General features: G+C 43.7%; 1 protein-coding gene across 1 annotated transcript; it reads left to right on the top strand.

The window, feature by feature from the left end:
- Positions 1 to 969: 969 nt before the first annotated feature.
- LOC117837323 (uncharacterized) lies at positions 970 to 5,302 on the top strand. The gene is made up of 6 exons (XM_034716934.2): positions 970 to 1,152; positions 1,273 to 1,485; positions 1,580 to 1,756; positions 1,838 to 2,062; positions 2,153 to 2,281; positions 4,839 to 5,302. Exons 1-6 carry the CDS (start codon positions 1,045 to 1,047, stop codon positions 5,070 to 5,072), a joined length of 1,086 nt encoding a protein of 361 aa, XP_034572825.1. The 5' UTR covers positions 970 to 1,044; the 3' UTR covers positions 5,073 to 5,302.
- The last annotated feature ends 11,415 nt before the right edge of the window (positions 5,303 to 16,717 follow it).

The raw sequence follows: 16,717 nt of genomic DNA, 5'->3' as shown, positions 1-16,717 counted from the left end.
GCACTAGTGGCCGCGGCAACCAGCTCATGGAGGTCGACCAGGCGAGCAGGGGGCACTTCCCTCAACACCATAGCTGCAGCGCGTGGAGGTCAAGCAGCGTGTGGTGGGCACTACTCTCAATGCCACAAGCTGCTTTTCCAACAGTTGGCTTTTGATGTTTCATCTGTTGATTTTTTCATGTTGCAATATTTGTTCCCGTACGAGCTCAATCTCAACCTAACATATGATGATTTGTATGGAAATATTACATGAAACATTGTTCAACGTTGAGGTGGGAATTTTTCCTCTACATTGAGCTATTTTTTCTAATTTTTTTAATGTTGCAACCATAGATTTTCGATGTTGCACTGTTTTGTTTTGATGTTGCAACGGAGCGTCCGATTATTAGTGGGTATTTATTATAGTGCTATTGTAGCCATCAGAATTTTAACAGACCAGCCGGACTAGCAAGCCCCCTGTTTGTAATATGTTGTTGGTAAGTTTGATTAGCGTAGCGATGCGTGCCTATATGTGGTCATCGGCCAAAGTAAGGGGGTGTATGGATACCAGGTGCTAAACTTTAGCAGTATCACATCGGATATTCGGATGCTAATTAGAAAGACTAAACATGAGCTAATTACAAAACTAATTGCACAAATGGAGTCTAATTCACTAGATGAGTCTATTAAGCCTAATTAATCCATCATTAGCAAATGGTTCCTGTAGCACCACATTGTCAAATTATGAACTAATTAGCTTAATAGATTTGTCTTACGAATTAGACTCTATCCGTGCAATTAGTTTTATAATTAGATTATATTTAATACTTCTAATTAGTATCTACATATCCGATGTGACGTGCATCCAAACGCGCCTTAGTAATACACACGGCTGCTTAGCTTGACCGGAGATGAACCATCCAACCCAACCACCCTAAGTACCAAAAAAAAAAAAAACCCAACCAGAGAAAGCCACCACCACTTCCCCGAGATCCTGCACCAGGTTCGCCCGGCTAGTTTATCATCACACCATCGCTTTACTTCACTCCATTGATTACCAACTCGCATGCCCACTCTCGCCACCCCTTCCTCGCTCCTCCTCACCCGCCGCCTCCTCGCCGTCCGGACGTTCTCCACCTCCTCCGCCGGCTACTCCACCACCACCACCGTCGAGGTAACCTCACCTGATCGATTGTGAGGCTTGATTGTTTGCTCGTCTGACTAGCTGCCGGCGTTGTTGACTCTTTAACTTCTGGATCCATGTGCTCTGTTTTCTTGCTGCGCCTCACCTCAGATGGCGCGGTCGGCGCTGGACGAGGTCACCGACACCGGCGCCTTCGACCGGTCGCCGTCCACCTTCCGGAGCTCCGTGTCCAGCGACGCCTCCGCCAGGTTCACCCCCGTGCCGGGGCGGTACCACCTCTATGTCTCCTACGCGTGCCCCTGGGCGTCCAGGTGCCTCGCCTTCCTCAAGCTCAAGGGCCTGGACCACGCCATCGGCGTCACGGTAATCCCAACAAGCCGGCAAGCGGATGTGGCTGGATCTCACGTTTCGTCTGCTCGACCATCGATTAATTCCAGTTTCCTGTACGGAATCGTAGGCCGTGAAGCCAATTTTTGAGAGGACCAAGGAGACTGACGACCATCTCGGGTGGGTGTTCCCCACCACCGCCGACGAGGAACCCGGCGCCGAGCCGGACCCCTTCAACGGCGCGAAGAGTGTCAGGGAGCTCTACGAGATCGCCAGCCCGAACTACGCCGGGAAGCCAACCGTCCCCGTGAGTCTCGATAATGGAGAACGTCCCCATCAGTTTTCCAGCAGGCACTACAAGTGAACTGAACTTACTGTTCCATTGCAGGTCCTGTGGGACAAGCAGCTCAAGACGGTGGTGAACAACGAAAGCTCTGAGATTATCCGGATGCTCAACACCGAGTTCAACAACATCGCCGGGAACCCAGGGCTGGACCTCTACCCAGTTCACCTCCGGGCATCCATCGAAGAGATCAATGAGCTGGTATACGACGCGATAAACAATGGTGTGTATAAGTGTGGCTTTGCCAAGCAGCAGGGGCCATATGACGAGGTACATGGTTTATCGGAGACAGGGTTTGGTCAAACAAAATCAGAAAGATTCCCAATTCTGACCGGACCTTGTGTTTGTCAATATCTGCAGGCTGTGACAAGATTATATGAGGCTCTGGACAAATGCGAGGAGATTCTAGGCAAGCAACCGTATATATGTGGCAACCAGCTGACGGAGGCTGATATTCGTCTGTTTGTGACCCTTATACGATTTGATGAGGTACGGATTCTAGCAGGAAAAGAAGTACTACAAATTATTCTGCAGTGATGCTACATTTTTGCCATGCCCTAGTTATTCGTACTTGATTACTGAGCTGAGCTACTGTGTTAAACTAATGAATATTTTTAAATTAAAAGTCATGGGAGCACTTCCACCCATGATTTGGTTACTGTTGTGTTTGCATTTCTTTTCCTATTCAGGCCGTCACTTGTACTGTTGTATAGAAATATTATGCAGTGAATTATTAGACATTATGCTGGAGATTGCAAAATTAACAGTCCCCACTAGTAAAAACAATAGTCTTAGCCTGTATCAGTTTGGTGCATAGATGTGTCCTACGTATGTTCCCTGTTCAAAATTCTGCATGATTACACAGCCTAGCAAATAAACGAAGGGACAAAATAAAAAAGGCTACTACTGTCAAAACTCAGCAGGTTCATTCCTCTGTTTTTTGTGTACGACATTGATATTTCAAAACTGCGGATTGGAATCTACTCCCTTTATTCATTAGGAGATGATATCTTGATTATAGATCAGAGAAGTACAAGCACATAGTTTGGCTGAAATGTCCTAGAATACTCGTTTTAGCACATTAGTTGTGACCATTGATTGAGAGCAGGTCTGTACTATCAGCATTAAGGGTCTTTATATCAATTTGCAGAATGCATAAAACTAGATATACATCTTGTTATGTTTCATGGGCACCTCAGATTTGAGAAGATAGAAAAAACTAAAATTTTACCTTTAGGTATTTTGGTATGACTAGAACTCCCAGAGCAGCCCTTCCCAAGCATAACACCAAGCATGCCGGTATTTTTTTTTTTTTTGAGATTGGGCCGCTTTATTTGTTGTATACGGGGTCAGGGCTTGTGAGCAAGGTAGTGCTAGATGGATAAGGTTTCTTCCTGTAGCCGGAAGACATCGCTATCATTTGGTCGCGGAGGCACAGAGTAAAGTCTCCGTTATATTATACTTTTCTACAGATGCACTCTTTGTCCAATACAAGATCCAACATGTAAAAATATGCAGATGCAGTTGGTTCATCCGCATTGCATCCTCTGTAATCCGATTTCTTTTACAAATAATTTAGATTATGTATTTGACTGAACCATTAGGTAAGGGGGTCCTCAAGTGCTCTATTTTTTCTTTCATTTTAAGTGGCCTATGCCTCACTAAAAAAAGTTAAGCATTGAAATCCTAACGCGCTTATTGTGTTCACTTAACCTCTGTAGTGCATAGGATTTCATTCAGCAAAGAGATTAGCAGCTTTCCCCAGCTATCAGCCCTGCATCTTTAGTACCTGGTTCACCATGATGGACCTAAAAATCGTAAATTCTTATTAGGAAATTGAATTCATACACAGAAAATATATTGGATAGAACAAAGTTTAAATGACCAAAAGTATGTTAGTTGGACAAAAATATGTTTTAAGTGAAAGCTTACAAGTAATGTTTGTTAGCATACTGCGACCTTGGTTCTGTATCAACTACATATACTGGCTATACCACCTAATATATATATACTCCATCCATTCTTCTTTATTTGACATTACTGATTTTTTTGTGGTCTTCAAGGCATAAATTTGGCAAATGCACAGCTACTAGCTGACCACGTTTTTACAGTAGCTCTGTTTTTCATCTCATCAAGTTAAATATAAGCTTTCATGGTACAACCTAGAATCGCTACACTTTAGAAAACTAAGCACAGCGTATTATCGCCTCATATGGTGCACTTGGTAGAACCTTTTGAATCTGAATTCATGTGGCAGACGTTGTCAAATTAATCTGAGTTTTGTTTTAGCTCTGCAGTTGGTAGATTTAACTTCTAGTTAGTTTTGAGCATGTTCTGGAATTAAGAACTACAAGCATCATTTAATCTACCTACCAAACCAACTTGGAACTCATTTCATATTTATTTAAGTCTTCCAATATGCTAAAGTAACCAATCTGTTCTGGATCTAACCGACTGCAATAACAAGTAACTAATTTTCCAATTGTCCACTTTAAATCTCAGTCATATTCCTAGAGCTCATATACTCGGTTTGACTTCTACAGTTCTTGAGCAGCAGATCTTTCAAAAAAGGTGAAGTTTGCACTGCGTCTTCGAATTCTTTATGGCCAGTCAAACATCTTAGGTGGAGACTGCTGAAAATGTCGAAATGATGTGTAGCCTGTTTTGGAATTGCATAACTGAACACCTCAATAACCTGTCAATGTGAATGCACTCAAAATGGAACAGTGATATCCTATACTCTGTACTGCACTCCTGTCAATTTTAATCAAATTTAGAGATCATTTACTAATTTAATTAGATTGGAGAAAGAAGGTAAATGACCTAGAAGTTCTAACACTTTGGTCAGCTCCTTTCCTGCCTCTGTTCTCTCTGTTTCTGCATGCCGACCGAGTACCACCGGCCGATCTCTCTGTCTGTGTGGAGTTGTTTTATTTGGGCTCGGTGAACAAAGAATTAATATACAGAACTGAACTGGAATGATTTTCTTCAAGTTTGATGTTCTATGCATACTGACTAACCTTGCAAAACTGTTTTTCTTTGACAGGTTTACGCTGTTCACTTCAAATGCAACAAGAAGCTCCTGAGGGAATACCCAAACCTTTTCAACTACACCAAGGACATCTACCAGATCCCTGGCATCAGAAACACGGTGAACATGGAGCACATCAGGAAGCACTACTACGGAAGCCACCCGTCTATAAACCCCTACGGGATTATCCCAGCGGGCCCCAAAATCGACTACAATGCCCCACATGACAGGGAGAGGTTTAGCTCGTGAGGGATCTTGTTCGGTGCTTATTTCTTTGAGCGTCCTATCATCCTGTGCTGTGTTGTGCTTGAGGATCTTGTGCTTGGCTGTGTCAGAGGCTGCAAGTATCGCTAATAATCTCCTTTTATTTTTTTCCCTTTGGAATGCTTCGATTTCTTGTTTGAGCGAGTCGGAACTTGTAATGCTGGTAGCCTCATGTTAATAAATCAATGGTGCGTGCGACGAAAGTTTTTTTCCAACTTTTCTCGATAAAGGGGAATTTTTTTTTGAATGAACGGGCACGGAGGTTGTGCCTATTTCATTAATAAAGAAGGATAGTACAGCTGGCTAGGCGTTAGGCGGTGAGGGTACACACAAAAATGCAATTACTCGCCACATGAAAAAAGAACACTAAGTCCGTTGCCTTGCTATTATTCACGCTACGACTTCTTCCTTGATTTCTGCGAATAATGCAATGGTTGCCATTTCCTCTCGATTGAATTCACGCATGTTCCTTTCCTTCCAAATTTCCCATACGATGAGTAAAGCAATGGAGCACATTTTTTCCTGGACGCTTCTGTTTTGGTGGTCATGTTTATCCACCAGTCTAGCACGTTGTTACTTTGCCGCCATGCTGAGGGGTGTATGCTTGGTTGCGCCGTCCAATCCGCCACCAGGCTCCAAATCCTTTTAGAGCCTGTTTGTTTTGTTGGAATCAGGTGGAATTGGAATTAGTTTCCAAACCCAGCATGTTTGGCTCCCTCGGAATTGGAAAGGGTGATTCCTCACGATTCCAGCGCTACCTATCGCACATTCCGACCCTAAAAACAGGAAATCGTTTCCTCGGCCCAACCCCGACTCCTTCCCTCCTTGCCGCCACCCCGACTCCTTCCCCCTGCGCCGCCGCCCCTACGCCGCCGTCTCCCGCGCCACGGCCCCCTCCTCCGGCACCCCCTCCTCCTCCACCGCTGCCCCCTCCTCTGGCGTCCCCTCCTCCGCCGCCGCCCCCTCCTCCGCGAAGAAGGCGACGTCGAGGATCTCTAGGGCCGGCGCCCCCATCTACCTCGCCAAGCAGGTCATCTTCGTTCTTGTGCCGCTTCTCGTCGCCTTCCCCTCTCGTAGTCCGCTTCTCGTCGCCGCTTCCTCTCTCCTCCTCGACTGCCGGATCTCGGTTCTCTTTGCCCAAGGTAAGTAAACCCTAGCGCCCTAGCACCATACATATGTTTTTTTTCCCTTGTCAATTTCTTCACACTACATGTGAACAAGTTGCCATTATGATGTGATATGTGTTTAAGCCATGATAATCTGGTCAGTAAACCCCAGGCTCCACTTAAGCCATATTAATTTGGTCATTAAGCCGTAGGCTCTTAAAAAATTGTGGTTAAGCCATGTATAGGAGTGCAATGCAGAAGGTGTAGCAAGGCATTTTCAAAACATTGCAGTGTACATGGCTCCGTATTTGTGGTTTGTGGTTTGCAGAAGTGTGGTTCTATGGCACTGTCGTATGCCATAAAAATATACTTTAGTACATATTCATTATGGTTCAAACAGAGTTGCATACTTTAGACAACATTTGCTCTGAAGAGAACCATTGAAGCGACAGTATATAAGTTTTAGGTATAGAAATAACTAGACAAGTTCCAGTCCGGCTGAGGTTCCAGTTATTGATGTACCTGCAATGGTACTTATATGTTGCTTATGAATTGTGCACTAAATTGTGAGAGTGCCTGTTCATCAGTCCTATTAACAAGTTGGGTATTTCCGCTTGTATACGATTGGAGCACACATTCAGAAGCAACTTGGTTTGATGTTATTCCCTTCAAGTTTTCCAGCACTCCAAGTAGCTGCAGACATGCCAAATGTACTCATGAGCTCTATAATAATCGCCATAAGCTTAGGACATTTACTTCCGCACTATCTTGAGTTTTCTTTTTCACTTTGGCTACCTCTTGTTTCATTGTGTATGCATGCTACTTATAAGTAACTGCTAACTACAATTTTCATAGCTTTTGGTCCAGACTAGATGAGAAATTGTATATAGATGTTTCATTGTTTCATTCTGTAGCTCAATGGTTGCCATCCCTTGAGGAAGGTCATCTGTAGCTGACCTGCTGTTTGCTTTATCATTTCTTTTCCGATGTTGGGTGCTAATTTAGTTAATTATGAACTTTTTTGATGATAAATTAAAATATTCCTTTTTGCATATGTGCTTTAGATGCTTGACAACAACATAGACTTGGTTAATACAAGCATGGAGCAAATGAAAGAGATGCGTAGGAAAAAGAGAAAAAGAGTGGCTGCTTTATTTGTTTCTGCTGTCATGAGCATGATTGTGCACTGGTATCAGCGTAAGAGACCTAGACATATCGTTGATCCAGATGAAGTGGCTGAGAGAGATGTAGCTACACGCAAACAAATGCTAAGAAATCTGTACCAAGGATCAAATGTCTATTGCTATGATAGTTTGCGCCTAACTAAGAGATCATTTTATGACCTATGTGCCATCTTCTGTGCCATCTTACCAAGTTAAGGGTGATGTAAAATGAATGTTAAGGGTGACTGGCTGACTGGTGACTTGGTCTATTGAAAGTTCTGTTGAATTGCTGAAATGTTGCATTGTTGGTTTTCATAAACCTGTGCTGTAACTTTAGGTTTTCTTTAACTCGCCAACTAGGAAGAGACTGAGTTATTAATTGCAACTATTTTCTGAATGTTGTTAAGTAACCTTATCTGAATGGTCTCTCTAGTTGCAACTAGTTTGAGATTGATTTGAAGTAGATAACAAAATAGACATGCTGACTATGTGGAATGAGAATTCGGCAATTCAAAGCTCCTGCCATTTTCTACATGTAAGCTGTAAATGTAACTGTTTCTTGTTGACCCCATCTGTTACTGGATCCTGATTTGCTCTATGTAACTGACTATGTACTAGCAAAAGGCAAACCTTTACTCTAAAACCTTTTGCTAATTTTAGGTTGGGAGAACTGTTTAAATTGCTTCAATCTTTTTTTACCAGGTTCAGCCTTGTATCTTCTACTAGCCCTTGTGTTGTATTGCCGTACCACCATGATGTTTGGATCTCTGCAATCTTGCTATTCCAATCTTAAGCTGTCGTGTTCATACTGATGTCTAGTCATGTTTCATAGGACTTGTATATTTTATAACTTGCTTTCATTGTCATTCACTGGTCCAGCCTGTTTGGCACATAGGTCACAAATCTGGATCATATTATCCATGTTCAGGAGGGGCGTGGCTAAGGGCATCTATGCAAGGATGATCATTTTTATGCTAGTGCCAGTAATTTGGATGATTTGTAGTAATGAAGCATTTGAGTTATCCACAGACAAGCCTTCATTGTTTAGGTTTTCTTTTGTCAAAGGGGTGTATGACATGAGCGCTAGATGTTCAACAGTATTCTTTTGTTTCTATGCTGCAATTACTTCTGATGTCCTGCTCTCCTCACTTTAGGATGAACCTTATTTTCTGCTACCTAAACTTGTGTATAAAACAGAGTTTAGGTTGGATATACATGTGTTAACCATTTGTTTTTTTAGAAAAACAAAGAAGCTTCTGGGTATAGGCACAAGAATATCTTGTACTGGGACTCAATTAGCTTGGTGTTTGGCAAAGACCATGCTACCGGTGAAGCGGCAAGGACTGCAACTGAGAGCTTAAAAGAAATGAGTAAGGAAGATCTTAGTAACAAAGAGCCCACATCATCGGCAACTTCAGGAAGTTTAAAGAGGCAACGGTCAGGTAACTCTTTTACCTCTATGATGGCTGAAAAAATGGACAAGTTTGCTGAAGCACTCAAGGAGGAAGCACCTAAAGGCCCAACATCAAAAGAAATTCTCAACACACTGAATCAGGTACAAGGATTGGATGAAGACACTTTGTTGACCTATTTGATATCCTGACCGGTGATGCATGCAAGTATGAGCCTTTGTTGGCGCTTCCAGTGGAGATGAGGAAAAGGTGGCTCTTAAAGCAACTCAAAAAGTGATACATGCTTAGATGCTGATTACTATCACTATGCTCATTAGTCATGTCATTTTGAGTGTGTATCATCATAATGTATGACTTTGTTTAGACTTTAGATCAAGTTCGTTGTGTTCCTGACTTTTCTGTGTTCTCAGTAGTCAAGTTCTGGTATTTTACCGGCATTACTTTGTGAGTTGATTTCTGGTATTTTACCGGCATTTTGCAGTTTGCTACTACTGGACCTCGTGTTATCTTTCTGTGAATAAACCGGCATACTGGACATGTGTGAACCTTCAGCAGCCATACCATAAGGATGATCTGATCTTCTCTTTGTTCATACTATAAAAAATCCATATTTAGCTATCCAAACAGAATATGGAATTAGATTCATGAAGAAGAATTCCATCAACACCCAAACAAAAAAATTGAATTGAATCAAATTCTGAGTACTTCATTTCCGGTGGAATCCAATGTCTAGAATGTATTTCTTAGAATGGGTTTCAATTCCTACGAAACAAACGGGCACTTAGTGAATCTGCATTCGGCCAGAAGGTGATGTGCTGTCTCTATTCCGCATCTGCATAAAGGGCATGAAGGGGAGTGTGGCCATCCCCTACGCGCTAGCTGATCCGTTGACCACACTCTACGCGCTAGCTGATCCGTTGACCACACTCGGTTTTGTAGTATTAGCCATGCGAAGAATTTACATTTCGGCGGTGCCCAACAACACCAAAGTATTTTGCTATGCGGTGCTTTGGTGTATCCAAAAAGTTATACTTTTAAAAGGGAAAGGGAAATTTTAGGGATCTCAATATAATTATACCGAGTTGTAAGAACATTGAAAGCATTCCGACTTCTGCAGATAAGGATACACAAGGTCTACAAAGGTTTAATTAAGCACAGACACTCAAATGCCCGGCGTAAAGCTGCTCCAACCAAGTACCAAAGAGAAAATTCCTTATTTAACACTAAAAAAGATGATCCAATTCCTTTCTTAACTTTGAAAAATTTTCTATCCCTTATTTAACACCGAGTTCTAACTTCCGTTCCTTATTTGACATTTTCATTTCTTCCATCACTTAAGTCAGATGAAACGACCACCAAATCATCTTCAAAATTCATAAAAAATTTTTTGGCCATAGTACAAATGTAGATGAATTAATTTTGCTTAAAAACACGCATGTACATTTGCAATTTTCAAATTAAAATTCATCAAATTTGGCTACTTTTGAAGCATATTTGATTTTTTATGACACAAAAAACTTTCAAAAATCATTGGGAAACAACTAATATTTGTTAAATGAGATGTCATAACCTGTAAAATTATTTCCTATGTGAAAGAGCTTCTAGCCTAGTGGTTACAGCACATGAGTAGCATCCACCAGGTGTTGATTCGACTCTCCGTTAGAGTGAATTAAATGGACCTGATAAAAAAATTATACACAAAAAATAGGTTGGGCTTCCCCTACTGACTTCGGTTAAAAAAATATTTTTCTATCATAAGATACGTAGAGAATCATGAGGTTCTTCTAAACTTTCCCAAAATTCCCATTCTTCATAATTCTCTATCTAACTTATGCTAGAAAATAATTTGATAAATTACTGAATGTGATGTGAGGAATATTTTTTATTATCCTATAATTTTTTTGAAAGTGTTTGGTGCCATAAAAATGAGATAATTTTTAAAAGTAGTCTAATAGGGTGATTTTTAATTTTAAAACCGTAAAGCTACATGTGTATTTTTAATAAAAGTATGTTCATCTTCATTTATTTTATCACTACAAAAATTTTCATGATTTTTGGAGGTGATTTGGAGATCATTTCGTCTAACTTAATTAACAGAAGTGACGAAAAATATCAAATAAGAAATGAAGTTAGAACTTAGTGTCATATTAGGGAGGGAAAAATTTTCAAAACCAAGAAAATAATTAAGTTATCTTCTGGTGTTAAATAAGGAATTTCCTCTGCCTTAGGTTCGAGGGGGGCCTGTTGCAGCGGCTCCGGTGGCAACAGGTGGTAACATGTGAAGATGCTTCATCAGACTTATGCTGCAAAGGCCTCACGAAGATGAAGACTTGATCACCATACGCTCCAGCGATCCTCATCGGAATGTAACGGAGCATCCAACGACTTGACCAGGAGCTAACTAACTACTCCCTCTATTTCATTTTGTAGGTGTAGACAACGACTAGTTGGTTTACACACACCAGACACTCCAGTGTAGGCAATTTGGAGCACCCGAGCATCCGATGATGTCATTTTCTGCAATCCAAGTTCCATGTAAAGTCTCATGGTTATTTATGGATTTACTCAATTGGGAGCTTGGCACTTGCGAGGGCTTCCAGACGAGGTGCTCCCATGACAGACAAGCCTTTTAATACCTCGATAAAAAATCCTCGTGTTAGATTTTAGCTACTTTTGGCATATCATCCAAAGCCAACCTATTTAGAATTCTGGAGATCTGTATGTTTCATGCAAAGATTTTGTTTCTATTTGTGTGAATTCTGCGTTCAAAAGATCATCGGCAACCACATTTATCCCCTAATTGGTTCATGTTCACGCCAGAACATTGGCAACCAAATTTGTTTCCACCTTATGTGCCAATTCGACTAGTCCTTTTGACGCCAGTATTTAGCAGCAAATAATTAAGACCATGATACAAAAAATTGTCAATAATTTGCATAGGAGCATATTGGCCAATTTATAGGAACCAAACATTGCCATTTCCGCCCTGCAAAGAGAATCTACACAGCTGAAATATCCCAGATTGGATCCGGATGTCACACGTCCTGGAGTACAAATATCTGGTGATGCAATGCCATGCCGTGCTTGCAGTACAGATAGTACCTGTAGTATCTGCCAAACCTGGGAAACAAGCACGAGGGACAATGCGCTCGTCAGTGGTGGGACTTGGCACGAAACTGCGACAGGAGGAAGATTGCGTCAATTAAGAGCTAAACTGAAGGTGCAGGTGTAAAAAATACTGGGCGTCGTTGTCATGGAATCATTGAGTATTCGGGATCATCCAAAGCTTAACCTATCAGATCATCACTTTAATTGTCGAGTTAGCACCTAAAATATCAGGTATGAGATAATTGCTAGAGGCTTAGAGCTTGATGTGGACGACATGGCAAGCAATGTCAACGGACGCAAATTGTTCCACTCAATTGCGGCAAATTCGGTGAAGTGGGGCTGCCTCCCAGGATTTTCTGCGCTGCTCACTTTGGTGTAACCTTGCACCCACTTAACTACCCTGGAATTGAATTTTATTCCTTCAGTCCTTCCGAATCCTTTTTTCACTCAAAATATAAATCATCTCGTTAACATTTTCATGTTGTATACTTCATCGCATAGAGTCACCTAATACATGTACATGAAAACTTTTGGATGATTTCAGTTATATAATTTACTTGAAAAATGTCTAGACGATAAACTTTGCCAATGATATGATTTGTACTTTCACCTCCGTCATATTGCCACACAAGAAGGATGGATATTTAGAGAAAAATAGTCTATAATGAGCTCCTCCCGCATCTACATCATGAATACCGCAATCTGGTACCAATATGTATTTTCTGAAAGGAAAAAGTCCAAATTACTACCCTAATCTAATCTACGAGGAAAGTTTGGATAACCTCCTAAACTTTACTTTTGTTAACCCCTTCGTTTTCCACTATTCACCTTTGACTCTCACCCTAACCTAGTTTTGCTGACTAGATGGCTGTTTTGCTGACTAGATGGTTGTTTTGCTGAGTAATCCCACCACGCGGATATCCTACGTGGCAACAAGACTGCATGTCCAAATCTACTCTACAAAATCCCCTCCGAGTCGCTGCTATGTGCCGCCGATTCTTGCAGCTTCTTCCTCGCCATCCACCACCATTGAGTGTCGTGGCTCGCTTGTCGCTACCCCACCACCGTCGTGTTGGGCTGTTGGGCGTCCACTGCCGCCGCCGGATGTCATGCTTGGCTTGGCCCCTTTGACTTGGCTGTGGCATCCGACGGGTCGCTGCCGCCGAGGAGCCCAGCCATGGATGCAGTTGGCAACAAGCTTCGTGCTCCAGGTGTGCATCACCACAAGAAGGTTGACACGGTGGTGCTAGTACTGGCGCAGGAGGAAGGCTGGCCACCCCCTGAGAAACTGAGGTTGTGGAAAATCATATCATGCTGAATCTCCATTTGAAAATGTAATTTGATGGGAATTAAGATTGTAAAGTGGAAATGTTGTCAATTTGAGACTTTGATCAATATAATTATGTGAATTGAAAGAATTCTTGCTATCATTGAGAGAGGTCCCCTTTCAGATGAATGCAAGTTCAGAGTGTTTTCCATCAGATGCCGGAGGAGCATATTGCAGCGGCAACCCAAATCAGGGTGCTAGGTGAGCAAATTGAGCGGCGAGGTTTGATTCTGGTGAAGGGGACCATGAATCGGTGCAGGCAGCGAGCAGGTCGGATCCTGCATGGATGGCAGCGTTAGGGTTGGACCGTTGGAGCGGCGTCCGATGTCGTCGAGTTTGGATCTCAAACTCCACACGGACGAGCTGTGCAGGGAGCGGAGCTTCGGATAGAACTGGTGGCTGCGGCAGGCAAAGCTTGAGCTCTGGCCGGGATTGTGCAAATAAAATTGGGTTGGGAGTCAAAAAATTAGATCGAGAATGAGGTACCTAGATAAGACAACCAGTTTGAGAAGATTAGCATCCACTTCGCGACATGCGACATGTAACGTGAGAAAATCAATAGTATAAATCATTTCAAGCTTTGATACCCTCATCGTGCGATGCAAGAAGAAGCAATGAAAATGAATTGCTACAGCATGGACACGACTTATGAAAAACAAAAAGTAGATGATGTAAGAAGAAGCAATGAGCAGAGCTCGAGCTCCGGCCAGGATGGCAGGACTAGCGGCTGCGGCAGCCAGTAGGCAATGGTTGGGATTGCTACTGCGGCTCCGTTCAGTTGCAGGCCAAGGGCGCCGCCTCAGATTGGAGAACATGGCAGCGATGGAAGCAGGCGCCGGGTATCGGGGATACATCCCCAATACCCGCAAGGAAGGAAGAAGTCGGAGTCCTACTAGGATTCCCCTGTAATCCTACTAGGACTCATCCTGTGTAATCCTACTAGGACTCATCCTGTGTAATCCTACTAGGAATCCTTCTTGCAATCCGACTAGTACTCTGCCCCTTGGAGTATATAAAGAAGGGCAAGGGTACCTAACTCGGCAGGTCACACCTCAACACCCAAACGTAGGGCGCAATATACAAACACCCCTAAACAGGACGTAGGGTATTACGTTACTCCCGCGGCCCGAACCTGTCTAAATTCGTGTCTCGTGTTCTCGCTTTTACCTTCAAGTGCCAGGTTCGGCGATCCCTCGCTACACATTCTGCTACCTCGGGTACCCCTTGGTAGACGACCGGTATAAATCACCGACATCGGCGCCCACCGTGGGGCAGATCGTCGAGATCATCGGGCGAGCTTGAAGGACCTTATCTTCAAGCCGACGTTCGCTTTCAAAGCGCGCGCTACCTTCGTCTTTGACTCCTGACTTTGCATCACCGACGGCACATCATCGACAACAAGGAGAAGAAGTGTCTCGACGGGAACTCTCTTCCACAAGAAGCAGAAAATCTCGTCGAGAAAATCGACAAATTAAACCTCGGATCAAGGTTCGACTGCAAACTCGTACTCCGACGGCAACTTCGGGTTCGACCGCAATTCTAGCTCGAACTCCGACGGTGGCTACGGGTCCGACCACGACTTGAACTTAGAGTCCGACGGTGACTCCGGGTTCGACTACAACTCAGAGTTCGACGGCGACTCCGGGTCCGACTACAACTCGGAGTCCGACAGCGACTCCGAGTCTGGCTACAACTCCGAGTCCGACGACGACTCCGGGTTCGACCGCAACGCGGAGTCCGACGGTGACTCCAGCTTCAACTCCGACTCGAAGTCTGACAGCGACTCTGAGTTCGACTACAACTCGAAAGTCCGACTACATCGCGAGCTCGCCGATGACTACGGGCGGCTCGCCGATGATTTCTTTGACTATGTCGCGGGCACGCTGACGACCACGGTCAGCTTGCCGACGACTCCGTCGACTATGGGTAGCTCGTCGATGACTTCAACTACGTTGCGAGCTCGCCGACGACTATGGGTGGCTCGGCAACGACTTCGACTACTCTCCTTGACTACTTCGCTCGGCAACACACTGACGATTACTTCATCATGACGCTCGCCGATGACTTCTCCGAGTACGTCGCGGCGCTCGCCGACTACTACGGGCGGCTCGCCGATGACTACTCCGACCACATTGCGACGCTCGTTGACGACTACTTCTACTACTCATCTCGACTACAAGGCTAGTCGAGGGCGGACTACTCCAACTCCTCGTCTCGACTAAAAAATTAGTCGGGACAAACTTCGCATCATTGACAACTAGTCAGAATCACCCTCGACTAGTCGACTTCGTCAACAATCGTTACGGCTTCATCAACTACCGTCACGACTTCGTCAACAATCATCCAGGAATCAAGCTAAGTCACTTTTCTAATTATTTTTTGGCTTACTTTCCGCTTGCACGCGACACATGCTCTACTCGCCGAAAACTCTCGCGCACAACACGCGCTCTATTCACCAGAGGGTAGCAAACTCTCTCGCGCTACCGCGCTCTCCTTTTATCGCAACAGCGACTATTCCTTTTCATCTTCTCTTAAGGTCACTACTCTTCTCGAGGAGAACACGCCTTAACTCGTGAAAGCCTCGGGTGCACCTGTGACGCCAAATGCTAGTACACATACACGTGCAAACAGCAATGCCCATACGCGTACACGAGACACAGCTCTAATACACGCAGCGGCTACGGCTAAACGGGGACTGAGAGCCTAAAACGTAACAGGCTAACTACTCGGGAAGAGTATGACTGGAACAAGAGCATGACACACCATGTTTACATTGATCACTAAATAAATTTCAGCAGTTTCAATATCCTACAAATATGCTACATAATGTACGCATCTTTTCTTTCAGGTCAAGCTTTGGCGACGACACTCGTCGCGACACCAAGCGTGCCTCCAAAGGCACAGACTAGTTCCCGAACTTGGGGGCTAAGCACCAATCACTACTCAGAATATCTCTAGTGGCTCAATTAGCTCCCAAGCTCGGGGGCTGAACGCTGCAAAGCTACTCGACATGGCTCCTACAGTTCACCTGGCGCATAAGCTCGCGGGCTGGATGCCACAAGACTACTTGGATGATGACTGGAGTGAAGATTTAAAATCCTTGAGTTGATTATTCAATCAATTCAAGGCTGGGGGCTGATAAGCTACAATCAATAATTTTTCAAGCTGGAAGAAGAAGATTTAAGATTTTGACCCTCAGCCTATTTCTGCGATTCAACCTAAGGCTTGGGGGCTACTCCATATGGAGTGCGACTTTCGCCGCCCTCCATACATGAAGACTACAATATCAAGATGATCGAGGCTTTGAGTACACTATAGCCTCATGGCAGCTTTGAGAAGCTTTGAAGATTCTGCCAGATAAAGTACTCAAGGAACACCAAGACTACTCGGCGAATATCTTAAAAGTACTCGAAGACTGCTGCATTCGACTATGAAGCGCTCGGGGGCTTGTCGGGGATACATCCCTAGTACCCGCAAGGAAGGAAGAAGTCAGACTCCTACTAGGATTCCCCTG

This window comes from Setaria viridis, chromosome 1, assembly GCF_005286985.2.
Source record: "Setaria viridis chromosome 1, Setaria_viridis_v4.0, whole genome shotgun sequence".
Lineage (NCBI taxonomy): Eukaryota > Viridiplantae > Streptophyta > Magnoliopsida > Poales > Poaceae > Setaria > Setaria viridis.
The sequence above is the reverse complement of the archived record's forward strand: the minus strand, read 5'-3'. Positions and strand labels throughout refer to the sequence as shown.

Bases quoted from the DNA above. Each gene is read 5' to 3' on its own strand.
- LOC117837323 (XM_034716934.2), top strand. From the start codon at position 1,045: ATGCCCACTCTCGCCACCCCTTCCTCGCTCCTCCTCACCCGCCGCCTC. The intron at 1,486-1,579 runs GTAATCCCAACA...ACGGAATCGTAG, and splicing joins ACCACGCCATCGGCGTCACG to GCCGTGAAGCCAATTTTTGA. The intron at 2,063-2,152 runs GTACATGGTTTA...CAATATCTGCAG, and splicing joins AGCAGGGGCCATATGACGAG to GCTGTGACAAGATTATATGA.